The sequence below is a fragment of the Anomaloglossus baeobatrachus genome, chromosome 4 (assembly GCF_048569485.1).
Source record: "Anomaloglossus baeobatrachus isolate aAnoBae1 chromosome 4, aAnoBae1.hap1, whole genome shotgun sequence".
In the NCBI taxonomy this organism is placed as follows: domain Eukaryota; kingdom Metazoa; phylum Chordata; class Amphibia; order Anura; family Aromobatidae; genus Anomaloglossus; species Anomaloglossus baeobatrachus.
In genome coordinates, this window is record NC_134356.1 from 17,545,612 (window position 1) to 17,573,127 (window position 27,516).

Sequence of the window (27,516 nt, forward strand, 5' to 3'; positions counted from 1 at the left end):
GGAGCGAATATTGCAAAGGTTCTATTGGCCCGGGGTCTTTGGGGAGGTAAAACGGTTCTGTGAAACCTGCCCGGAGTGTCAGCTTACCGCACCCCTGGCCCATTTTCGCAGTCCGTTGGTACCGTTACCCATTATAGAAGTCCCTTTTGAACGGATAGGGATGGATCTGGTGGGGCCCCTCGTAAAGTCCGCTCGAGGGCACCAACACATCCTAGTGATCGTTGACTATGCCACCCGGTATCCAGAGGCGATACCTCTCAGACATACTGCAGCAAAGCTTATAGCTCGGGAGTTGTTTGCGGTGTTCTGCCGGGTGGGGTTGCCCAAGGAGATCCTTACGGATCAGGGAACCCCATTCATGTCTAAAGTGACCAAAGAGCTATGCCGGCTACTCCAGATCAAGCAGTTGCGTACGTCTGTGTATCATCCTCAAACGGACGGTTTAGTGGAGCGTTTCAATAAAACCCTGAAAACCATGCTCAAAAGGGTGATTTCAAAAGACGGGAAAGACTGGGATATGATGCTTCCCTATTTGATGTTTGCCATCCGAGAGGTGCCACAGGCATCCACGGGGTTTTCGCCTTTTGAGTTGTTATACGGGCGACATCCTCGGGGATTGTTGGACCTGGCAAAGGAAACATGGGAGCAAGAGCCCACCCCCCATAAAAGTGTGATTGAACACATTTTAGGAATGCAGAACCGCATAAGCGCGGTCATGCCAATTGTGAAGGAGCATTTACAGGAGGCTCAGGCCGCGCAAAGCGGCCGCTACAATAGACAAGCCACCGTGCGGACCTTTAAACCCGGGGACCGGGTGTTGGTTTTAATCCCCACGGCGGAGAGTAAATTCCTGGCTCAGTGGCAAGGCCCCTACGAGATAAAGGAAAGAGTCGGGGTGGTCAACTATAAGGTATTGCAGCCCGGTAGGCGGAAACCTGAACAAATATACCATGTTAATCTGTTAAAACCTTGGCAGGAACGGGAAAGCCTGATGGTTGATTTTCCCCCATCTCTCTCCTCTTCGGGTCGTTCAACCCCGGCTCCAGCGACCTCCGGAGAGGACGAACCGGAAGTAAGGATTGGAGAAGCCCTCACCAAGCAACAGAGGCGAGAGGCCAGACGGCTGGTTCAGCAGAACCCCGAGGTCTTCTCCGAGCTGCCTGGTAGGACAAGTCTGATACAACATGACATTGTCACCGAGCCTCACCTGAAGGTACGCCTGAAGTCATACCGGGTACCGGAGGCTCGAAGACAAGCCATATCAGAGGAAGTGAAGACCATGCTACGCCTGGGGGTCATCGAAAAATCCCGGAGTGAATGGACTAGTCCTATTGTCCTAATACCAAAACCCGATGGCTCCTTAAGGTTCTGCAATGACTTTAGGAGATTGAACGAAATATCCAAGTTCGATCTCTACCCCATGCCCCGGGTGGATGAGCGGATTGATAGGCTGGGACAGGCGCGATACTTCACCACGCTCGACCTGACCAAGGGGTACTGGCAGGTGCCACTGACGGAGTCCGCAAAGGAGAAAACCGCTTTTGTTACGCCGGAGGGTCTCTTCCACTATGTCGTCTTGCCTTTTGGGTTACACGGCGCTCCGGCCACGTTCCAGAGGTTGATGGACTTGGTGCTGGAACCCCACCAGGCGTATGCATCAGCGTACCTTGATGACATCATTATTTACAGCTCCGATTGGCAGACCCACTTGGAACAGGTACAAGCGGTGGTCGACGCGCTTCGAACAGCCGGATTGACAGCCAATCCCAAGAAATGTGCGTTGGGACTCACGGAAGCCCGCTACTTGGGCTACGTGATAGGCCAAGGAGTGATTAAGCCCCAAATTAACAAGGTTGAGGCGATCCAGAAGTGGCCTAGACCCCTGACCAAGAAGCAGGTTAGGGCCTTCCTGGGTATCGTGGGGTACTACAGGAGGTTTGTAAAAGATTTTGCGGGACTATCAGCCCCCTTGACGGACCTTCTCAAAGGCAAGAAGTCCGTCATGGTGCGCTGGACTTCGCAGGCCGAGGACTCCTTCCGGGCCCTGAAAGGGGTCCTGTGCGGACAGCCCGTTCTTGTAAACCCTGATTTCCAGAAGGAGTTCATAGTACAGACTGACGCCTCGGAGGTCGGCCTGGGGGCAGTGCTGTCTCAGGTGGTTCAGGGGGAGGAACACCCCGTCACCTTCTTAAGTAGGAAGCTCACCCCTCCCGAGCGGAATTATAGCGTAGTGGAGAAGGAGTGCCTGGCGATCAAGTGGGCCTTGGAGTCCCTACGCTATTACCTGCTGGGACGGCAGTTTCGCTTGGTGACTGATCACTCTCCACTGGTCTGGATGAGGTCCGCCAAGGAACGGAATGCCCGGGTTACCCGGTGGTTCCTTTCTCTGCAGAACTTCCGGTTTACGTTTGAACACCGGGCCGGTAGGTTGCAGGGCAACGCCGATGCCTTGTCCCGCGGCCCGTGTTTGATGGCAGGAGTTCAACCCCGCTCGCTTGAACTGAGGGGGGGGTATGTGAGACTGTGACCGGGATTATCTATGACGGCCGGTACGTCTCGCCCCGGTTGTGCTCACTCCATGATAGAAAGTAACTCCACTCCGGGGTTAATGCTGTTTCCCTACAGGGTTAAAAGGAAACAGGAAGATGGGCGTGGTGGCCTAGTGTGTGAGGGAGTGAACACAACTCCCTGGGTATCTGCCGGTGAAACAAGTGCATGCTGTATTGGACTTTTTTTTGATTTGTGCAATAAACCGGGTGCTGTGACCCTTGATGCCTGGATCCCGTGTCTTCTGCCGCGCAGCCGACCACGCTACCTCACAATACATACACACACACACACACGCATATATATAATATAATATATATATATAGATAAATATATATACATACAGTACAGACCAAAAGTTTGGACACACCTAGTTCAAAGAGTTTTCTTTATTTTCATGACTCTAAAAATTGTAGATTCACATTGAAGACATCGAAACTATGAATGAAAACATGTGGAATGAAATACTTAAAGTGTGAAACAACTGAAAATATGTCTTATATTCTAGGTTCTTCACAGTCGCCGCCTCTTGCTTTGATTACTGCTTTGCACCCTCTTGGCATTCTCTTGATGAGCTTCAAGAGGTAGTCACCGGAAATGGTTTTCCAACAGTCTTGAAGGAGTTCCCAGAAATGCTTAGCACTTGTTGGCCCTTTTGCCTTCACTCTGCGGTCCAGCTCACCCCAAACCATCTCGATTGGGTTCAGGTCTGGTGACTGTGGAGGCAAGGTCTTCTGGCGTAGCACCCCATCACTCTCCTTCTTAGGCCTAAGCCACACGGCGAGAAAATCGGTGCGAGTGGAGTGCAATAAAACATCGCATTCCCCTCGGACCAATTCTAGCCTGTGTGTCAGCACACATCAGCGATTTTTTTCTCAGCCCTAATCTGACCGAGAAAACAATTGCAGCATGCTGCGATTCTAAGCCGAGACTCTTTCTCTCACACCCATTCAAGTGAATGGGGCGAGAGAAAAATCGCACTGCACTCGCGGTACACCGGTGTACTGCCAGTGCAGTGCGAGAATGGCAATAGCCGACTACGGAGGAGAGAGGGAGAGAAATTCCTCCCTCCCCTCCTGAGAGCCAGCCCGCCCCCCGCAGCTGTGGTCTGCTCGCAGGGTCGGACCTCAGATGCAGGCACACTCGCATGACACTCGGCTCCTGCTATGCTGCCAGCGCGAGTCGAGTCTCATGCGAGCATCGCAGTAGTGCCCGGTGTGGCCCCAGCCTTTGTCAAATAGCCCTTACACAGCCTGGAGGTGTGTTTGGGGTCATTGTCCTGTTGAAAAATAAATGATGGTCCAACTAAACACAAACCGGATGGAATAGCACGCCGCTGCAAGATGCTGTGGTAGCCATGCTGGTTCTGTATGCCTTCAATTTTGAATAAATCCCCAACAGTGTCACCAGCAAAGCACCCCCACACAATCACACCTCCTCCTCCATGCTTCACGGTGGGAACCAGCCATGTAGAGTCCATCCGTTCACCTTTTCTACAAAGACACGGTGGTTGGATCCAAAGATCTCAAATTTGGACTCATCAGACCAAAGCACAGATTTCCACTGGTCTAATGTCCATTCTTTGTGTTCTTTAGCCTAAACAAGTCTCTTCTGCTTGTTGCCTGTCCTTAGCAGTGGTTTCCTAGCAGCTATTTTACCATGAAGGCTGCTGCACAAAGTCTCCTCTTAATAGTTGTTCTAGAGATGAGAAGGTGTGTCCAAACTTTTGGTCTGTACTATATATATATATATATATATATATATATATATATATATATATATATATATATATATATATATATATAATTGCCCTATTCTGTCTCTCTGTCTGTCCAAGAAATGACGTCATACGCTGAAACCGCCTAAACCACGCCCACACAGTTCCAACAGGCCGAACCCCCCCACACACACACCCACCCCTCACTCCACCTCATCCAATCAGCAGCGGCCCTGCATCACATCCCCCACACCTTACTCTACCCACACCCAATCAGCAGCAACGACTGCTGAATTAGACACGCCCACTCGCCGAAACCCTGACAGCGTCATGACGCAGCCGGCGAACAGGTACAAGGGACACCGCCATGGAAGCTCCCGACCCATCATCACCGCACATACACCAGCAGTACCGCTCCCATCCTCACCGCACATACACCAGCAATACCGCACCTATCATCACCGCACATACACCGACACTACTGCACCCATCATCACCGCACCTACACCGGCACTACTGCACCCATTATCACCGCACACACCCAGGCACTACCGCACTCATCAGCACCACACACACCCCGGCACTACCGCACTCCTCATCACCATTACCTGAGTGACGTCTCCGCTAACAGCACGATTAACTTCAGGTGCTGCGTGGAGCTCACAGTGAGTGGCGGTGTTTTACGGCCGCTCCTGTCAGCTTCATGTAGCAGAGCTGGATGCATCGTGGGACTTCTGTGGATTACGTCGGACCTGGAGGGGTATTCGGGGATTAATAAAGTGGTGAAAGAGGTGTTTGGACCCGTGGAAGCACTTAGCCTCAGTGCGAGACGGCCGTCGTCTGGTTCACCTGCACTCCTCCCTCCCCACCTATGTAACTTTCATATGATTGCACATTAAAAACTGCAGAATCCCACTGTGAAGTACCGCCTTCCTTCCTTCGTTGAATTTATCTGACTTCTCCTGCAACATTGGCTGAGCACCACTGTGGACTGCTGGAAGTCCATTCAGTAGAACTATGATCTGTGAGTAGCTACCTGCGGCTGCAGTGCCCGGCTGTCTCCACTTATCTCATTTTTTTTCTCATGATGCATCAGCTGATTGTATAAACGGCTTTTATACAATCAGCTGCTGTGTCATGTGATTCAGGTCCTTGAACCTGACACATCATCTGATCGCTTTGCCTTCCAGCAAATCGATCAGATGATATTAGACCCGGATTGGACATCGCGGGACCCTCGACCCAGGACTATGGCGGAGTGGGGGTTCTTTAGGTCAATAAAGATGGAGTCACTAATTGTGTTGTTTTTTATTTCTAATAAAAATATTCTGTGTTTCGTGGGTTTTTTTTTTTCTGTACTAGAAATTCATGGTGACCATGTCTAATATTGGCGTGACACCTTGAATTTCGGACTTAGGGCCAGTTGATAATACACAGCTAGCCCTAACCCCATTATTACCCAGCGAGCCACCCGGGATCAGGGCAGCTGGAAGAGTTGGATACAGCGGCAGAAGATGGCGCATCTATGAAAGCTTCATTTTCAGGGGCGGCTGCGGACTGCAATTTGCAGTGGGGGGGCCCAGAAAGCTTGGGTAGCCTGCGCTGCGAATTCCAATCCCCAGCTGTCTAGTTGTACCTGGCTGGAAACAAAAATTGGGCGAAGCCCACGGCATTTTTTTTTTTTTAATTATTTCATGAAATTCATGAAATAATTAAAAAAAGGGCTTCAAGATATTTTTTGTTCCCAGCTGGGTACAAATAGGCAGCTGGGGGTTGGGGGCAGCCATATCTTCCTGATGTTCTTGGCTGGCATACAAAAATATGGCAAAGCCCACATCATTTTTTTTTTACATTTTATGTTTTTGGGCAAAAAACTCCTGCATACAGTCCTGTATGAAAGATGCTGAGCATTGTAGTTCTGCAGCTGCTGTCTGCTCTCCTGCATACACTAGTGGAGAATGAAGGAGAACAGATTGAAGCAGACATCAGATCTTTTTTTTTTTTTCACTAATCTTCAATGGCATTGTTCACTGATAAAAAAAACGCATAAAAACGCAGTGAACAAAAACTCAGCCAAAAATGCACCAAATCGTGGTAAAACACATGCGTTTTTTTTATGTGTTGTGTGTTTTTAGCGGCCAGAAACATAGCGTTTTTGATGCCACACAAAATGGTTAGGTGCGCACATACCCTAAGCAAAAACAAATCTCCTCAGCTCCGGTCAGTGGGTGTATACTACTGGGGAGGAGCCAACCTTTTTTTCCACAGCATAGTGTCAGCCTCCTAGAGCCAGCAGCATACTCCCATTGTGTTCTGTGTACCCCAATGAAGCGATAGAGAAATCAAATGTAACACCGATTTCCCTAGTATGCCAGCGCCCCTCTGCACCTTACCGGGGGGGGCACACACACACTTCCTAGTCTTTCATAGGGAGGTGTGCGCACCTTGCTAAGGTGTCCCCAGCCTATCGCTGGGAGACACCAGCTATTTAAAGGGAACCTGCCACCAGTTTTTCGGCCTATAAACTGCGGCCACCACCAGTGGGCTCTTATATACAGCATTCTAACTTACTGTATATAAGAGCCCAGGCCGCTGGGTAGAACATAAAAAACACTATATAATACTCACCAAGAAGGTCGCTCCGGAGCACAATAGTCGGACGGGTGGCGCCGTTCTCCGGGACCGGCGCCTCCCCTTTCGGCCATCTTGGTCTGCTTTATTCTGAAGTGTATGATGCGTCTACATCATACACACGCGCCGGCATTGAGGTCCTGCGCAGGCGCACTACAATGCTTTGATCTGCCCTGAGCAGGGCAGATCAAAGTGCTCCTGTGCAGGATTTCAATGCCGCCTTGGTACTCAAAATGTGCATGTCAGACGGGCTCTACTTGGGTCCTGAATATAATTGAAATCAATGGGAAATGCAAGCATTTTTCCTGAAGACTCTGAGCCCACAGGTAGATTATGCTGGTGATTAGAAATACATGTGTTCATAGCAATGTATTTCTATGTTCCTGTATTCTGGAGGTGAAGCAAAAGTCAGATTTTTTGTTCCCATAGAACTACTAAAAAACTGTGAAAAACAATTACATTTTGAGATCTGATCTGCCTGAGAATCGAACCCACAAGCTGCAACATTGCCGGCAACAGCTAAAGGTATGAGCCAAGTCTACTCTGCCTTCTTTTAGGCCAGAGTCACACTTGAGAGACACTGGTGCGAGTCTTGCATCGCATCACGCGGCACGGCTTGCTGCCCTCCAGACAGGAGCATCTCAGCTGCATAGATATACATGCAGTCGACCCGCTCCTTTCAGGAGACTGTGTGGCCGTGCCAGGTGATGCGATGCAAGACTCGCGTGAGTCTCTCGCAAGTGTGACTCTGGCCATAGAAGGATTTTGTAATCTTGAAGCCGCAGTGCAGGCTTTGAACCCACAGGCAGATTATAATGGTACACACAGATACATTGTATGGGTTATTTTCCACTTGTGTACTGCATCCAATGTGAGAGCATCGGAAGCGATATACTAATGACCCTCTGGTGCGGTTGTGAGCCGAGGGTCATGCAACTGTGATGTGAACTTGCGAGAGCACGATTCGTGTCGACAAATAACAGGAAAGAAGACACTGCCTCATTGATTAACACTGGTGCGAGTGCAATCCGATTTTTAAGTGGATTGCATTAGCACATGAAAAATCGCAGGTGGAAAAGAGCCCTATATTGCAGAATATTTCTATGTCCCGGTATTCTAGAGGGAGAATTAAAGCTTTTTTTTCTTCCTATAAAAATACTAAAAAAATAAAAAATTAAAAAGACAAATTAGAATGTCATTTTAATGCAATTTTTAAAAAATGAATAAACATGACGAATCAGCAATTAAACATGTTTGGTCTCCCTGTAATGGTAACAACCCCAACAACACAGATTATTTACAGTGATCAATAAATGGCGTAAACAATTAGTGTGTTTTTTTTTCTCTTAACTCTATAAAAAGTAATAAAAATGTAACGTTGAGGCTGTGTTCACACAAAACGTAAATTCTTCATTTTATTCCTGCAGGTGTCCGCACCACACAATGCAAAAACAACCTTCCCTGATTAGTCTTTGCTGCATTTCTGTTATGCTTTTATCCCCTTAATTGATGCGTTTTTGGTGCAGAGTGAAGCTGTATTTTTAATGCTTTTTTAATATTACAGAAAAGCCCTAATTCTGCACTTAAATGTTGCATTTTTTTGTACTTGTGTTTTTTTCAAGCTCCACATAGATGCTTATAGAGAAAGAAAATGCAAAAAAACTGCACAATTCAGCAGCGTATTTAGATGCACAGAGATTTCACGAAATCACAGTCACTTTGCTTCGTCATTTAGCCGTGTTCACTTGAAATACTGTATTTTTTTCAGCTGTTTTTTTTTTTTGCACAGAACTTCTGCTGCATTTAATTGTCCAAGCAAAGTGGATGTGATTTCACGAAAAGTTCATCCACGGTGCGGTTTTGGTGCTTTTTTTCTTTAGAGGTGTCTATGTGGAGCCTAAACGAAAACCTGTAAAAAACTGCAGCTACTCTTAAGTGCTGACTCCAAGGCTTTTCTGTACAAATGCAATAATCACAGGAGGTTGTTATTGTGTCCTGTGGTGCGCACTCCTGCTGAAAAGAAAACAAAAAAAACAAAATAACCCATTACCGTCAATTTGTATCAATCACAATCCGCAGCTCTGGTAAACAACAGAATCCATTTGGCGGATTCCGTTATTCCCATATACTGGTATGAGCGGCGGATTGTGACTGATGATGCTGCGTTGCATCCTCCGCTCGACTGATCAGTCGTGGAACGACTGACCGTCGGACGGCAGGGACGCAGCATGTAGCGTTTTTTGATCCTTTTGATTCCGCTGCGCATGCTCTCTCTCGGCGGCCGAACGATCAGCTGATCACCCAGCGGCCGGCTTCTGTGAGTGATCAGCTGATCACCCAGCGGCAGGTTGCTGTGAGCGATCAGCTGTTCACCATGCGGCCGGCTAATGAGAGCGATCAGCTGATCACCCGGCGGCCGGCTAATGAGAGTGATCAGCTGATCACCTGGCGGCCGGCTGCTGTGAGCAATCAGCTGTTCACCCGGCGGCCGGCTAATGAGAGTGATCAGCTGATCACCCGGCGGCCGGCTAATGAGAGTGATCAGCTGATCACCCGGCGGCCGGCTAATGAGAACGATCAGCTGATCACCCGGCGGCCGGCTAATGAGAACGATCAGCTGATCACCCGGCGGCCGGCTAATGAGAACGATCAGCTGATCACCCGGCGGCCGGCTAATGAGAACGATCAGCTGATCGCTCTCTTTCTCACGTTTTACAACGGAGTCCGACAATGAATTCTTATTCTAGTCACCCGTTGTAAAACGCATCAGTCACAAGCGTCAAGCAACGCATGTGACTGATGAAAAACAACGGAATTGTGAACCTAGCCTTACAGACACAAAAAAGTAACAGTCATAGTATTTATGCAACGTGTGCACACAGCTTTAGGCCTCCTTCACACGTCCGTGTCTCCGGTCCGTTTCCTCACTAGCTGGAGACCCGGGCACATGTAGACCCATTAAAATCAAAGGGTCTGCGCACACGTGCGGGTTTTGCGATGGACTGTGTGTACGGGTGGAGCATACGTGTGGCCGTGTGCTCCACATGTAGACATGTCTGTTTTTCTCCGGCATCATGGGTGTCACACGGACCGCACGGATGTGATCCGTATGACACGCACCGGAGAACACACACGTGTCTCATGGAGAGCAAAACGCACCTTTGACACGTCCGTGAAAAACGTGCATGATTTTCATGGACGTGTGAAGGGGGGGGCCTTACAAACACAAAGAAAAAAGTAACATGTCATATAGTGAAGCTGCATAGAAATGATAAAGTTCTGGCTGCTAAATCTATGAATAAATGTACAAAAACAAAATCCATAGGTCGCAACTATAGATGACGATTATGCAAAAAAAACTTTGTGCCAGTTCTTAATAATAAAAAGCTGCACCTGGGACGGCGGAAGATAAGAAATTTGTATGTGGGGTCCCTTGAATCGATCCGCTCGAATTTGGGTATCCGTCCTGCAGTCTCGAATGTCTGCTGAATGTTCCTCACAGTCACCGTCTCTCTGACATCTCCTCCTGCCATGGTAAGAAATGGCAAATGGGTGTGGCTTAAAACCTGGTCAAAATTTACTTCATGTGGCTACTCATACTGGCTGAATGCTCCACTAATCATAGATTCTGCTTTCTGTGAGGTCTCTAGTCTTTGGACAAATTTCAATGATGATGGTTCCTCACAGCTGTTGCTACTGATATCTTTACAGACCCATCACATACACATAGCGCAGCATGAAGGGGCTCGGTGAAGGCGGCAGTGAAGGTGTGTACGTGTCTGATGGGGTCACACAGCTCATAAAAGGACAGCTGCCCGGCCTCATAATCCAGACAGACCCTGACTCCATGACCAGAAATCTGGTGAGGTAACTCAATCAATTTACTGTCATCTATCACTGACAACTGATTATTATTCACATTCCCTCCACATAAACCCCAGGACTTGTTATTATCGCCAATATATGACCGACGTCCCCTTCTCTCTATACTGGGATAACACATCCCCACACTCCACTGATATAAGGAGATTATTATGAGCTGTGTTTACATCCAGTAATATGTCTGCAGGGTCCTGTACATAGAAGATCCTGACATTTCTACCTCTTATTATTGCAGATAATGTCTGTAAGACCAGCTCCGCACACCGATCACCATCATCATGTCCCCCCTTGTCCTCATCGCCTCCATCATTTTCCCCTTTGTCCTCATCACCTCCATCTTTTCCTCCTGTGTTCTCATCACCTTCGTCCTCCTCTGGATCACACAAGTCACCTGTGTCTGGATCTTGTAAGACGGTCAGTGGATCAGTCATGTTACACAGCTCCTCAATGTGCCTCATCTTCCTGGACAGCTCGTCCTTCTTTATTTCCAGCTTTTGGATCACATTAGATAGTGTCCGAGACACCTTCTGTTCCTGTATGGAGATCTCACTCAGTACACGGTCCTCCTGCTTGTCCACCCATCTTCTGATGTCTGTACACAGGGCAGTGACTTTCTCGGCTTCTTCAGCTGCTTTTTCTTGAGATTTTCTCCTGCGCTCCTCCAGACTCTGGACTCTGTCATCAGTCTTCTCTCTTTTTGTGGTCAGTTTCTGCAAAACATCTCTTAGTTTCATCTTCTTCTTCTCAAATGCATCATCCAGCGTCTCCACCCGATGTCCTCGATGTTCTCCGACCAAACTGCAGGACACACAGATACAAGCAGCGTCCTCAGTGCAATAATATTTCAAAAGTTCTTTGTGGATGCAACATTTTCTTATCTCCAGAGAAGTGCTGGGATCAGTTAGGACGTGTTCAGCTCCTTTGCTATGAACTTTCAGGTGATTACCACATAATGAAGCCTCACACAGCAGACAGGATCTAACAGCCGGTACAGGAGAGTGAATACAGTAAGTGCAGTGGATCCCGGTGATCTCCTCCTGATGTGGCTGAGAAGACAGGAAACGTTCTGCTACATTGCACAGAGTTATGTTCCTCATCAGTGGAGGCCACTTCCGAAATGTTGCTCTACATTCAGGACAGGAATAATCTCCATACCCGCCCTCTGTATCCAGCACTCCATCAATACAGACTCGGCAGAAGTTGTGTCCACATCTCAGGGTTACAGGGTCAGTATAAATGTTCCTACAGATGGAGCAGAGCAGCTCGTCTCTCAGATCAGCAGATGCCATGGTGTCCGGATTTGTAAGAAAAGAAACTGAAGGTTTGTAATGGGGCGTGTTTTGTCACATGTGACTTAGCACAACGTATGACTGAAAACGTCTAATGCAGATAATATAAAAAGAAGAAAAGCACTCCATGTGTAGATCAGTAAACCATAAGATTTGGTGAGTAATACAAGGGCTGCTCAAATTGTGCAAGGCTGGTACAAAACTGGAAGGAGCATAAGTGGATTCACAATAGCCGGCTGCAGCTCCAACCGCTGATTGCAGGATTCGTGAGTGGCGGGAATGTAAGGCTGCTTTCACACATCCGGTTTTTGCCGTGCGGCACAATATGGCGCTCTGCAGAAAAAACGCAACCGTTTTTTTTGCCGCCGGTTGCATTTTTTCCCGCATAGACTTGCATTAGCGCCGTATTGTGCCGCATGGCCTTGCATTGCGTCCGTTTTTTGCCGGATGCGGCATATTTAGCCCATGCGGTGGCCGGATGGAACGTTGCCTGGCACGTTTTTTGGTGCGGCGAAAAAACCACATCGCGCCGGATCCGGCGCGATTCACAATGCGAGCCTATGGATGCCGGAATGCGTTTTTTTGCACTGCACATGCTCCGTATCAAGACGCATCTGTCAAAAACCGGACGGGCCGCATGGAAAAACTTATGCAACAGATCCGTTTTTTTCGCCGCATCCGTTGCATGTTTTTGAGACGGATTGTGCCGCTCAGCACAAACCGGATGTGTGAAAGCAGCCTAAGGAAAATTGTTACACTGTATGGGCACTGCCTGTGGATTTGTGATGTCCAGAAACAGAAGTAGAAAGTAAGGTTTATTGAACCCACGCGTTTCAGAGTTGATCCAACTCCATATGGTATATTTAAATAGGATATCACCAGTGACCTTTATACGGGTCAGTGGTGATGTTATAATTCAGAGTCACATACGAAAATAACAATTCATAGCTCAATAAAACCTTGAACACATTGTGAACCTTAAAGAGAAGCTGTCAGGTCCCTTATACCTCCAAGCCAGCAGTGTTCACATTTCAAAATTCCCTTCCTAATATTAGCATTTGTTACCTCCGTTTTTTTTAATGCTAATTAGGCCTTTGACTAGTTGAAGGGGCGTTGTTTCCCCAGACTAGTCAGCCTTCTTTTCATGTTATCACGCTCCTCTAGATGTGATAAAGTGATTTCCATGATCCAGTGTCATGGCCAGCTTCTGGAAATCTTTTGCCTGGGCAATGCTCATTTCAGCAGCGTCAGTGAAGCTCTGAAGCCTGGTGTATGCACCCCGGCTTCAGAGACTCACGCTGCTCATGATCAGAAGAACAGCTTAATTGGAGACTCTTTTTAAGCCAGACTGAGGCATTAGGTAAGTACGGCGCTCCAGTGGTCTGGTTGCCACAGTAGTGTTGTCACACAAAGGTCAATACTAAGCCTGGAAGTAGGAGGGGGGGTGGGGGGAGTCCCTTGGCCAGTAATTACCTACAAACAATGCAGTTCCTACTCAGGTCAGCAGGGGGAGCTCTGACCTGGGGGAGGAGTTAGTGAGGTAGTGGGTTAGAACCAGTCAGTTCTAGTCAGAGTGAGTTTTTCAGTCAGAGAGAAAAGTGACAGTTGACAGAAGTCCAGTCCAGTCAGGAGTTGAAAGCAGACGGCTGAGGAGAGAGGAGCTTGAGTGAGGAACTGGAGTAGTGCGGATATGCGAGCTGGGGTCTGGGGCTAAGATAGCTCAGCCCAGAAAAGCGAGGTCTGCAGAGAGGCAGAGGAGGAAGATTCTGGGGAGAGCAGAGCTGAACAGCCTTGCCTCAGAAGAAACCGCTAAAAACCGGACATCGGAGTCCGTGGTTGCTAGGGTTTTTGAGTCCCGGTAACTGAATCCGAAGGGCAGGAGGACTGCAGGTCTCCTGGCTAGAATTGAGTGCGGTTCATGGTTCTCCAGTTCGCGGCTCGAGTGATTTTGGGGACTGTTCTAGATCGAACTAGAACCCGAGCTTTTTGCTAAAAGCTCGATAGCTCGAGTTATGTTCAAGAACGGTTCTAGCAGCAAAAAGCCAAGCTAATTAGTAGCTGGCTTTTCGCTGTAATACTGTAAGTCACACTGTTATGAAATTTCAGCGTATAGTGTGCGGGAACAGCGCGTTCAGATCACTGCTGCTGGGATAATGGTGATCGCCATTTTTTTTTTCCTTGTCTTCCTTCCCTAAGCGCGCGTGTAGTGGGGCGGGCCAGCATGTCAGCCAATCCCAGACACACACACAGCTAAGTGGACTTTTTGCCAGACAAGCAATGGCATGTGTCATAGGCTGTCCATGTCACATGTCCCTGCATTATAAAAACGGGTATCTGCCCGTCTGGACGCCATTATCTGCCTTCTGCGTCTGAGTGTCAGTCACCGCTGGCGCAGCTCCTGTCACCGATCCTGTTGTGTACGCTCTACACACAGCGCTATACAGAATAGGGATAGAAGTTTCTTTCAGCCCTTGTAAGGGCTAATAACAGCAGGCTCAGAGCCATAGGTGACAGTCAGGTCCGTGGAAACAGTGTTTAACAGCTACAGATAAGAGCGTCTGTGTAGCTAAGCTCAGGGACTTCCTTGCTGCATTTCACCATTAGGAGGGATAGAAAGTGAGGCTTCCTTTCCTCTACACTGACCCACAACCCAGCCATTGTTCCCTTCTGCCCTTTTTAGCAAAGCCATTTTAATTGCAGAGTGCTGCCAGTTAGTGGCATCCTAAAAGTGGCTGTTGGACTTCATTAGTGTCCCACTGGTGCAAAGCTATTTGCAGCACCTCTGCATTGCACACTCAAGCTCATTTTTACTAAGCTATTATAATAGCAAACACTGAGGAAACTTAGGGGCATCCTAAAAGTGGCTTTTGGACTTCATTAGTGTCCCACTGGTGCAAAGCTATTTGCAGCACCTCTGCATTGCACCCTCAAGCTCATTGTTACTAAGCCATTATAATAGCAAACACTGAGTAAACTTAGTGGCATCCTAAAAGTGGCTGTTGGACTTCATTAGTGTCCCACTGGTGCAAAGCTATTTGCAGCACCTCTGCATTGCACACTCAAGCTCATTGTTACTAAGCTATTATAATAGCAAACACTGAGGAAACTTAGTGGCATCCTAAAAGTGGCTTTTGGACTTCATTAGTGTCCCACTGGTGCAAAGCTATTTGCAGCACCTCTGCATTGCACACTCAAGCTCATTGTTACTAAGCCATTATAATAGCAAACTGTGCTGCCAGTTTAAGGGCCATAGTTGCATTGTCCAGGATAGTTATTGTTGTTTATTCTGCTGTCAATAAAGCTAGACCACCGCTGCAATCTACACCACCTCTCAATTTTTACTACCACATTTTAAGTGCACAATCTTGTCGCAGTCAAAGTGAGTGGAAAAATGACAGATGCTGGTGGAAAGGGGAACAGGCGTGTTGGAAAAGGAAAAATAGGGTTTGTCCGTGGGGAAGTTGGCAAAGCTCCATTAACATCTGCTGAAGATAGGACATCTTCCAGCAAAAGTAAGATGTCTACTACTTTCCATGGACAATCCGATGTGCTCCCTTTTTTACGGACACGAACAACTGGAACAAAGGTAGATGATGGCCAAAAAAAGAAAATGCTTGAATGGATCTCAAGCAAAAAACACCAGTCCTCTGAGTTGTCATCCCAATCACACTTGCTTTCTCCCAGCTCTCAAGTCTCCATCCGCCCTGCACAGTATGGTGGAACAGAGATGGCTGAGTCTGCAGAGCTGTTCAGTCACACTATAGCCTGGGAAGCAGAGGTCTGCTCCCAAGCTACAGTGAGTACAGACCAGGAAATGGTCTGCAGTGATGCCCAGAACCTTTGTGACTCAGATTCAGGCCGTGATGACCAAGTTTCTGAGCATAATGTTGACCCTTATTCACAAACTGTAACACCTGTTGTTATAGACAATGAGGAACATACTGATGACGATGAGACGCAGATACCAGATTGGGATGACAACTTAAATATTCGGTCAGGGCAGGAAGAGGCTCGGTCTGAGGGTGAGGGGAGTGCAAACACAATGCTTGATGAGGAAGTTCTAGATCCCACTTACTGTCAACCCACAGTCAGGCACTCAAGGAGGTCAACAGAGGCGGTGGAGGAGGATGCAAATGACGACGAAGTTACCTTGCGCCTTCCTGGACAGAGGAGGAGTACTGGAAGCACGTCTACAACTGCATCCTCAGCCACCACTCTGCCTCTGAGCACTAGTCGGGGTGGCTCAGCAGGTCACATGTCCTCTAAGCCTTTCCTAGCCTGGTCCTTTTTTGACCTTGCCAAGGATCGCCCAAATCATGTGATCTGTAAAATTTGTTAGGAATCTGTTAGTAGAGGCAAAAACCTCAGCAGTTTGACAACTTCTTCCATGAATCGTCACATGAGTAAATAGCATATGTCCCAGTGGGAAGCTCACCGTGTTGCAATGCGGCCTAACGGAGCGGACCATCCACCGCCTGCACCTTCGAGTGCATCCGCGCTCTCTTCATCTTCTAGGACTGTGGGGACAGCTGTCACACCTGGTTTTCCACGCACAACTTCCACCAGTGTAACCGCAACAGGCAGTTTGCTTTGTAGATCGTCAGTTGGTTTGGAAGGGAAAACAAGTGCGTGTGTACAGCTCTCTCAGACATCGAGAGCATCAACGTTGGATGAAGGCAACATCATGTCTACGCCTGCACTTTCCTCACAAACCTGCATTTTTCCAGGGACACCCTACTCATCACCGTCTACACACAGCAGCCAGATCTCTGTCCTTCAGATGTGGACAAATAAAAGGCCATTTCCTGCGACCCATGACAAAGCTAAGAGGTTGACTTTATCCCTCTGTAAGCTCTTGGCTACTGAAATGCTGCCTTTCCGCCTGGTGGACACACATGATTTTAGAGACCTTATGTCTGTCGCTGTGCCCCAGTACCAGATGCCCAGTCGCCACTACTTCTCTAAGAAAGGTGTGCCTGCGCTACACCAGCATGTCGCACACAACATCACCGCTTCCTTGAGAAACTCTGTGTGAACGGGTGCATATCACCACCGATACTTGAACCAGTAAGCATGGACAGGGACGTTACATGTCACTGACTGGGCACTGGATAACTATGGTGATAGATGGTGAAGGATCTGCTGCACAAGTCTTGCCGTCCCCACGACTTGTGTGTCAATCCTCTGTCTGTCCAAGTTCCGCCACTGCTTCTGCCTCCTCAACCTCGTTTGGGTCCTCCACCTCTGCCCCAAGCCTGCCTGGTCAGGCCACCAGCGTTGTAACTGCGCAAAAGGAATCACGCACCCCTCATTACTATGCTGGCAGCAGAGCGCAACGGCATTAGGCGGTCTTTAGCTTGAAATGTCTTGGAAATAAGAGTCACACAGCGGCTGAATTGGGGGCAGCTCTGGAGACTGAGTTTGGTAAATGGTTGTCTCCACTCAACCTGCAGCCTGGTAAGGCAGTGTGCGACAATGCTGCAAACCTGAGTGCGGCCCTTCGCCTGGGCAAGGTGACACACGTGCCTTGTATGGCTCACGTGTTGAACCTTGTTGTCCATCAATTTTTAACACACTATCCCGGCCTAGATGGCCTTCTGAACAGGGCACGAAAACTGTCTGCTCACTTCCGCCGTTCAACCGCCGCAGCTGACTTGCATCGCTACAGAAGTCTTTCGGCCTGCCGGTTCATCGCCTGAAATGCGATGTCCCGACACGCTGGAATTCGACTCTCCACATGTTACAGCAACTGTGGCAGCACCGCCGAGCCCTGGTGCAATACGTCATGACGTATAGCCTGGGCCAACGAGATGCAGAGGTGGGGCAGATCACCCTGATTGAGTGGTCTCAGATCAAGGACCTATGCAGCCTTCTGCACAGTTTCGACATGGCGACGAATATGTTTAGCGCTAACAATGCCATTATCAGCATGACAATTCCAGTCATTTACATGCTAGAGCACACGCTAAACACTATTCGGAGTCAGGGGGTGGGACAACAGGAAGGGGAGGAACTACAGGAGGATTCATATGCGCAAGACACAACAACATCACCAAGGTCCAGACGTTCATCATCACCAACGCGACAGGCATGGGACCATGGGGGACAGGAATCAACAAGGGCGCATGGTAGTAGGCGAAATGTTGAGGAAGGTGCAGGAGAACATGAAGAAATGGAGGACGAACTGTCCATGGACATGGAAGACTCAGCGGATGAGGGAGACCTTGGTCAAATTTCAGTTGAAAGAGGTTGGGGGGAGATGTCAGAGGAAGAAAGATCGGTTAGCACCTCTATGCCAACAACACAGCGTGGACTTGATCCGCATGGCTGCGCAAGACACATGAGCGCCTTCTTGCTGCACTACCTCCAACATGACCCTCGTATTGTCAAAATTAGAAGTGATGATGAGTACTGGCTTGCCACACTATTAGATCCCCGGTACAAGTCCAAATTTTGTGACATAATTCCAGCCATACAAAGGGACGCACGTATGCAGGAGTATCAGCAGAAGCTGTTACTCGATCTTAGCTCGGCTTTTCCACCAAACAACCGTGCAGGTGCAGGGAGTGATTCTCCCAGTTGTAACTTGCCAAACATGGGACGGTCTCGTCATCTTCAACAGTCTACCCGTACCAGTAGCACCGTATCTGGTGCTGGTAACAGCAATTTTATTGAATCTTTTCATAATTTTTTTAGACCATCCTTTGCAAGGCCACCAGAGACAACAAGTCTGACACATAGTCAACGGCTGGAGAGGATGATGCAGGAGTATCTCCAAATGAACATTGATGCCATGACTTTGTAAATGGAGCCTTGCTCATTTTGGGCTTCAAATCTTGAAAAATGGCCAGAGCTCGCCACTTACTCCTTGGAGATCTTGTCGTGTCCAGCTGCCAGCGTTGTCTCTGAACGTGTCTTCAGTGCTGCTGGGTGTGTGCTGACAGATAAGCGCATGCGTCTGTCCAGTGACAATGTGGACAGACTAACGTTCATCAAAATGAACAAGTCATGGATCCGCAAGGAATTTACTACCCCGGTGTCATCCTGGGGAGAGAAAAGGCTTGTGGATTTGGAATGTGCTTGATGCAAATCAAAACATCCTGTTTGCAACTGGGGCACAAGTGCTGCCACTGAAGGGGTGTCTGTGTGGCCCAATTTTTGGAAAAAAGGGAGACTCTGCTTGGAGTAACCCTTGCTTGCAGTGTTTCTAAAAATGATCCAAGATGAACAGATCGGGGATCAGGAAAAACTTTGGTACCTACCCCGGTGCCATCTGGGGACGGTTAAGGATGGTGTATTTTTGAATGTGCTTGATGCAAATCTACCGGTGAAGTGTACAACTGGGGCACAAGTGCTGCCACTGAAGGGGTGTCTGTGTGGCCCAATTTTTGGAAAAAAGGGAGACTCCGATTGGAGTCACCTTGCGGTGTTTTACATGATTTTAGAAGGGCATGCCATGCCTATATCTGTGTCTCCTCCTCTTTTTCCTCGTAATGCTGTTTTGTTTTCGCATGAGTATTTGTCCTTGTCACTTTCCCATGTGTTTGTGTTGTGTTGTGAGTGGTTTGTCACCTTTTGGACACCTTTGAGGGTGTTTTCTAGGTGTTTTTATGTGTTTGTGATTGCCTCCCATTGTTTCCTATGGGGTTCGAGCGGTTCACCGAACCGAACTCGAACTAGACCTCCGTTCGGTGAACCAAGCTCGAGCAGAACCGCGACCGGTTCGCTCATCTCTACTCATCACTAGTCATGATATAAATCAGGAAGATTAGAATGCCATAATGGATGATAATAGGAGATCATCTTCTTTTCCTGCAGATATTCAGAGCACAGGGAAGAGAAATGGCAAAGATCCAAATGGAAACCAGACGCACAAGAACTACCGGGGGCCCATCCGTTCAGCAGGGGTAAGATGGCAGCTCTCCATTCTGGACGTGACTGGTAGAAAACTTTTAAGCCTTAATGTAAGACTGCGGTATAAATTGGAAATGACTTGGTCCCCAGCGATGGTAGTTACCCTGCCATGCTGGTGATTACTGTTGCCTTGAAGCATTAGGGTCCTGAGTATGAATCTGATCTGGAGCAACATCCAAATTTAAGATGAATCCCCCCATATTGACCCCTTTAAAAGTACCATATAACCGGCACAATGTCCTGTAGGTCATGTGCTAGGAGAGGAATTAGAATTTTTGGGGTTCAGGTCTCTGAATTACTCTTCTGTCCGTCATCTGTAATGTGATATCATCCGCTCAGGGCCCAGAATCAGGAGACGTAATGAACCAGGAGACGGTGACGTCAGGAAGAGCAGTGTGTGATGTGGCCTCTCTGTACGGTTCCGATAACGCTATCTCATCCCTACTAGTCATTTATAATTTGGTGATTTCTTTTATGTCAAAGATCTTTAGGCCCCCTGGACTCTAGACCTGCTTGTGACCACTACCTCTCCACCCCCTGTACTGAGCACCCCTTATAATTACAGCCAACATCATAACCAATCCAAAGTGATTTCATGAAAGCCTACAGGGACATCTAGTGTTTATATACGGAATTACATATCCTCGCTAATAATGAACACCCCATAGAGTAACCCTAAATATGTGATCTAATTGTATATTGATCATTTCCAGGAGAACGTTGTATTTGCAGATACAGATCTAATAAATATCTGTCTGTTTACACAACAGGCAAGAAAAGGAACTCTTAGGCGGGCTTTGCACGCTGCAACATCAGTAACAATGTGTTACCGATGCTGCAGCGATAGTCCCGCCCCCGTCGCACGTTCGATATCTAGTGAAAGCTGCCGTAGCGATTATTATCGCTACGGCAGCTTTACACGCACATACCTGCCGTGCGACGTCCCTCTGGCCGGCGACCCGCCTCCTTCCTTAGGGGGCGGGTCGTGCGGCGTCACAGTGACGTCACACGGCAGGCGGCCAATTGAAGCGGAGGGGCGGAGATGAGCAGGATGTAAACATCCTGCCCACCTCCGTCCTTCTCATTGCAGCCGGCGGCAGGTAAGGTGAAGTTCCTCGCTCCTGCGGCTTCACACACAGCGATGTGTGCTGCCGCAGGAGCGAGGAACAACATCGCACCTGTCGCTGCACCGGCATTATGGAAATGTCGGAGGCTGCAGCAATGATACGATAACGACGCTTTTGCGCTCGTTCATCGTATCAAAAAGGTTTTACACGTTGCGATATCGACTGCGACGCCGGATGTGCGTCACTTTCGATTTTACCCCATCGACATCGCACGTGCAATATCGCAACGTGCAAAGCCGCCCTTAGACTCCTCCTGCCCGGCAGCTTCTCCCCAGTCTATGCTCAGCACCGGGCAGGGTTACACATTTTGCAGTCAGTGCAGAACCTCCATTTCCATCCTCCGATGCCACGTCCTCCACCTCTCACGTCCTGGTGATCAGGATCCCATGGACAGGTCAGGATGGTTCCTCGCTGCGCGGTTATAAGTGTCTGTTACGGACACCCCCATGTATCATCAGGGCTCCACATTGTACACATCAGGCTCCTGGTATTGGCTGCAATAACTACACGCAGAGTTTGGGGGGGTCCTGTGTTAGAATCGCTCTCTGATGTGTCCCTCTTTCTCTTACAGCCAAATTCCAGAGGAGTCCTGTATCTGGGATACTCATCACCTGCCGGGTCCATTCTACAGAAATACTTTGCAAACTCCTCATATAACATCAGATTGGCCAGCCAAGTGTCTCTCGCCCCCACAATCCTGTCCAGCATCTGATATTATTGCTGTTCATTATGTTATTTTATATTTATTAATTCTACAGAGCTCCAGATCTTATGACTTTCTGTCTGCAGCCACCACTAGGGGGAGCCCTATGCATATAGAAATACATACTAATATTATGCCTAGCCACCACTAGGGGGAGCTTCAAACAGAATCTTATCTGTTATGATCCGGAACCATGGAAGACCACCATAAATCATTGATTAAAAGGTGACAAGAGCATTGGCAACTAATCTGGCCGCCATCCCCTTACTAACCATCACAACTAGAAGTAGCAGAGGGGTGAACTAACATCCTGTGCACCGCGAACGCAGCTCGAGAAGCTAGCTATCCTAAAGGAAGGAAAGATGAATAACTCTCTGCCTCAGAAAATAGATAAAGAATAGCAAGCCCCCCACATTCAAAGACTGCGGTGATAAAGGAAAACACAAAACACAGATGATAGGATTAGCAAAAGGTGAGGCCCTACTTACTAAATAGGACAGGACAGGAAAGGGGCTGATGGTGGCCAGAGAAAAACCCTGCAAAATCTAAAAACCTGATAGTATAAAAAGCCCTCAGATCGCTAGATCTGAACTCCGTCCTATACCAGATGCTCTTGTCATATCAATGAAAAGAAAGCAGGAACCATTACAAATTCAAGAAGCAACAAACACATAGACTAATAGGAGCAATACTCCAAACATAGCTGCAGGGAGCTTCCCCACTAAGCAACTCAGAGGGAAGATCCCTGCATGCAAATAAACTGAAAACAACCACAATAAATGACAAACTCAGATAAGATCAAAAAGAACCAAACAACAAATAAAGAGCCAAGCACTTATCTGGGGTAGATGTGGTGTGGAGCAGGATGAAGCAGGCTGGTGAACAAAGAACAACTGACATCTGGCATAGCCTGCTAGCAGACCAGGGTTTAAATAGGCAGAGAGTTAGCAATAGAAACGCCCATTGCTCAACACACCTGGTCTCTTTTCAAACCATTCCTGGCCACAAGAGGGAGCCTCACAGCAGCAAAAGCATAACTGACGTTCACAACATTACCCCCCTCTTGAGGAGGGGTCACCGAACCCTCACTAACACCACCGGGTCGCTCAAGATGAGCATGATGGAAGGCGCGAACTAACCTGTCCGTATGAATGTCAGAAGCCACAACCCAAGAGTTATCCTCCTGCCCATAGCCCTTCCATTTCACAAGGTACTGAAACTGTCGCCTACTGCGACAGGAATCCAGAATTTTTTCAACCTCATACTCCAGATCCCCTTGTACCAAAACAGGGTCAGGAGGCGCTGCTGCAGGAACTGTTGGCTCCACATGTCTCTTCAACAAGGACTTTTGGAAGACATTGTGTATCTTAAATGACACAGGCAGAGTCAAACGGAAAGATACAGGGTTGATAATCTTATAAGGTCCAATAAATCTGGGCTTAAATCTAGGAGATGGAACTCTCATAGGAATATTTTTAGAGGACAACCACACCATGTCCCCTACTTTAAACCGGGGACCAACAGTCCGACGCCGGTTGGCACATTTCTGGGCAGATTCTTGGGACTGAAACAATTTATCCACTACCTGCCCCCAAATCTGCTGCATTCTGTTAATCACCGAATCCACCCCCGGACAGTCAGACGCCTCAAGCTGCCCTGAGAGGAACCTGGGGTGATACCCAAAATTGCAGAAAAAGGGGGACACCAATGTGGTAGAGCTAGCTCTATTGTTAAGGGCAAATTCAGCCAAAGGCAAAAACGAAACCCAGTCATCCTGATAAAACAAAACACCGTAAATAGGTCTCCAGGGTCTGTTTAGCCCTTTCAGTCTGACCATTGGTCTGAGGATGAAATGCCGAGGAGAAAGACAGTTAAACACCCAATTTGGAACAAAAAATCCTCCAAAATCTGGATACAAACTGCAAACTGCACCCCTCTGTCAGAAACAATGTTTTCGGGAATACCATGCAAACGAACAACATGTTGGAAAAACAAACGCACCAACTCTGATGAAGACGGCAACTTAGATAGGGGAACCAGATGGACCATCTTGGAGAATCTGTCACAGATCACCCAAATCACAGTCATTTTCTGAGAGACGGGAAGCTCTGATATAAAATCCATAGAGATGTGCGTCCAAGGTCTCTTAGGTACCGACAAAGGCAATAATAGCCCACTAGAACGTGAACAACAGAGCTTGGACCTAGTACAAACTCCACACGACTGCACAAAACTACGGACACCCTGGGACAGGGAAGGCCACCAAAAAAAGCGGCTCACAAGATCTCGAGTACGTACCAAAAATGCCAGGATGACCCGCCAAAAAAGAGCAATGAACTTCAGAGACAACTCGGTCTCTCCATTGGACCGGGACAAACAGTTTCCCCGTAGGACACCTCTCAGGTTTATCCCCCTGAAATTCCGCCAGTGCCAACCGTAGATCAGGCGAAATGGCCGAGAGAACTACACCATCATTCAGGATAGTAGACGGCTCGACAACCTACAAAGAGTCAGCGCAGAAACTCCTGGAAAGGGCATCGGCCTTAACATTCTTGGTGCCTGGCAAAAAGGAGACCACAAAATTAAACCGGGTAAAAAACAAAGCCCACCTGGCCTGCTGAGGATTCAACCTCTTGGCAGATTCCAGATAGGTAAGATTCTTGTGGTCCGTAAGCACCACAACTTGATGTCTAGCCCCCTCCAACCAATGCCTCCAGTCTTCAAATGCCCACTTCATAGCCAATAATTCCCGGTTCCCCACATCATAATTCCGTTCAGAAGGAGCAAACTTCCGAGAGAAAAAGGCACAGGGCTTAAGTTTACCCAAAGTAGCGTCTCGCTGAGACAGAACAGCTCCTGCTCCGATCTCTGAGGCATCGATCTCAACCTGAAATGGGCGAGACACATCAGGTTGCTGCAGAACTGGGGCAGAAGTGAATCGCCTTTTAAGCTCCTGGAAGGCCACAATAGCCTCAGGGGTCCAATGCTCAGCATCAGCTCCCTTCTTGGTCAAATCCGTCAGAGGTTTGACTATGACAGAAAAATTAGCTATAAATTTACAGTAAAAATTAGCAAACCCCAAAAACTGCTGCAAGGATTTTAGAGAAGTCGGTTGCACCCAGTCGTAAATAGCCTGAACCTTAAAGGGAACCTGTCATCAGAAATTTAGCTATCCACCTAAAAGTTTCCCCCTCTGCAGCTCCTGGGCTGCATTCTAGCAAGGTTCCTGTAGTTTTTCTTGCCCCTTTTAGCCCAAAATAAACACTTTATAAAGTAGTACCTGCTCGTATGTAAATTTTCTCATTTTTCCATGTGGGCGGTCTGTCTGGTGTCTGTGCCTGTCCTCCTACCGATTTACGCCCCCCCCCCAGAACGCAGAATTTCAAACCTCAAGACGCCGCCCCTGGGCGCCTGAGGTCCTGCGCATGCGCTCTGCTACCGTAGCGGGACAGTGCACAGCGTGCACGTGTGACCGCTGGTGACGGTATGCGCAGGCACGATGTTATGGGCGGCGCTGTGAGTGTCCTCAGCAAGTGCCGCCCATAACCTCGTGCGCGCACTTTCCTCTCTTCCTCCATCGTTGGCGCGGTGACCCGACGTCACCTCCTCCCATCTATTTCCTGCTGCAGGGCAAGATGGGAGGAGGTGACGTCGGGTCACCGCGCCAGCGAGCGCTGGCGCAGAACGATGGAGGAAGAGAGGAAAGTGCGCGCACGAGGTTATGGGCGGCACTTGCTGAGGACACTCACAGCGCCGCCCATAACATCGTGCCTGCGCATACCGTCACCAGCGGTCACACGTGCACGCTGTGCACTGTCCCGCTACGGTAGCAGAGCGCATGCGCAGGACCTCAGGCGCCCAGGGGCGGCGTCTTGAGGTTTGAAATTCTGCGTTCTGGGGGGGGGCGTAAATCGGTAGGAGGACAGGCACAGACACCAGACAGACCGCCCACATGGAAAAATGAGAAAATTTACATACGAGCAGGTACTACTTTATAAAGTGTTTATTTTGGGCTAAAAGGGGCAAGAAAAACTACAGGAACCTTGCTAGAATGCAGCCCAGGAGCTGCAGAGGGGGAAACTTTTAGGTGGATAGCTAAATTTCTGATGACAGGTTCCCTTTAACTGGGTCCATTTCGATAGTGGAGGGAGACAAGATGAAGCCCAAAAAGGAAATCCTTTGCACCCCAAAGAGGCACTTTGACCCCTTAACGTACAGTGCATTATCCTTAAGTATCTGAAAAACATCCCGTACTTGCCCAACATGAGAGTCCCAATCATCAGAAAAAATCAAGATGTCATCCAAATACACAATCAAAAATTTACCAATAAGGTCCCGAAAAATATCATTCATGAAGGCCTGGAAGACGGAGGGTGAATTAGTGAGCCCAAAAGGCATCACTAGGTACTCAAAATGCCCCTCAGGAGTATTAATAGCCGTCTTCCATTCATCACCCTCCTTAATACGGATGAGATTGTACGCACCCTTAAGATCCAGTTTCGTAAACCATTTGGCACTCTTTACTCTAGAGAACAGATCAGACATCAGAGGCAAAGGGTACTGATATTTGATCGTAATTTTAAGAAGGCGGTAATCAATACAAGGCCTCAACGACCAATCTTTCTTAGCAACAAAGAAAAAGCCAGCACCCAAAGGAGAAGAAGAGGGCCAAATGTGCCCCTTCTCCAATGATTCCCTGATGTATGACCGCATGGCATCATGTTCAGGCACAGACAAGTTGAAAATGCGCCCCTTGGGAAATTTACAACCCGGCACCAGCTCAATGGCACAGTCACAGTCCCGGTGTGGGGGCAGAGAATCAGATTCCTGGTCATTAAATACATCACGGAAATCAGACAAGAAGGCCGGAACATCAACTGCCTGAGCAGACGTGGACGACACGGAAAGGTCCTGATGCACACCTTGACAACCCCAACTAGCTACCGACAAGGATCTTCAGTCAAGAACTGGATTATGGGTCTGCAACCACGGAAATCCCAATACCAAGGTATCCTGTAGATTATGCAATACTAAAAATGCACAAGTTTCCAGATGCGCTGGTGCAACTCTCATAGGCACCTGGGTCCAAAAGTGGGGTTTATTTTCTGCCAAAGGGGTAGCATCAATGCCCCTTAAAAGAATAGGAGTTTGCAAAGGAACCATGGGGAAACCACAATCCCTAGCAAACCCAAAATCCATCAAATTGAGCACTGCCCCTGAGTCCACAAAGCAAATGCAGAAAAGGAAGACAATGAGCAAATCAATGTGACAGACAAAAGAAACTTTGGTTGCAAAGAACCCACAGTAACAGAAGGAGACAATCTCCTTTCACGTTTAGGGCAGACAGAGATGTTATGAGAAGCGTCTCCACAATAGAAGCACAGTCTATTCTTCCGTCTGAACCCCTGCCGACTAGCATTAGAAAGGACCCTATCACACTCCATAGGCTCCAAAGGCTGTTCCACAGGCACAAAACCAACAGGTATCTTCCTGCGCTCACGTAACCGTCTATCAATCTGAATGGCCAAGGTCATAGAGGCATCAAGACCAGAAGGGACGGGGAATCCCACCATTACATCCTTCACATTATCAGAAATACCCTTCTGAAAAAGAGCCGCATGCGCATCATCATTCCATTTGGTAAGGACCGCCCACTTTCGAAATTTCTGACAAAATGTTTCTGCAGAATCCAGACCCTGAGTTAAG

At 48.2% G+C, this 27,516-nt stretch overlaps 2 protein-coding genes across 2 annotated transcripts in view; one reads left to right on the forward strand and one right to left on the reverse strand.

Annotated features, from left to right (window-relative positions):
* Positions 1–24,915, forward strand: part of LMNTD1 (lamin tail domain containing 1) — a 133,137-nt gene extending 108,222 nt beyond the window's left edge. The window contains exons 17-19 of the transcript XR_012752963.1: positions 10,607–10,762; positions 19,885–19,973; positions 21,679–24,915. The gene's annotated coding sequence lies outside the window, so the exon portion shown is untranslated. The remainder of the gene's footprint in view (positions 1–10,606; positions 10,763–19,884; positions 19,974–21,678) is intronic.
* LOC142302663 (E3 ubiquitin/ISG15 ligase TRIM25-like) lies at positions 9,622–12,068 on the reverse strand. Its single transcript, XM_075343762.1, has one exon. It carries the CDS (start codon positions 12,064–12,066, stop codon positions 10,846–10,848), a length of 1,221 nt encoding a protein of 406 aa, XP_075199877.1. The 5' UTR covers positions 12,067–12,068; the 3' UTR covers positions 9,622–10,845.
* Positions 24,916–27,516: the final 2,601 nt, after the last annotated feature.

What these genes read in the sequence shown, in the direction of transcription:
- LOC142302663 (XM_075343762.1), bottom strand. Translation starts at nt 12,066, where the DNA reads ATGGCATCTGCTGATCTGAGAGACGAGCTGCTCTGCTCCATCTGTAGG.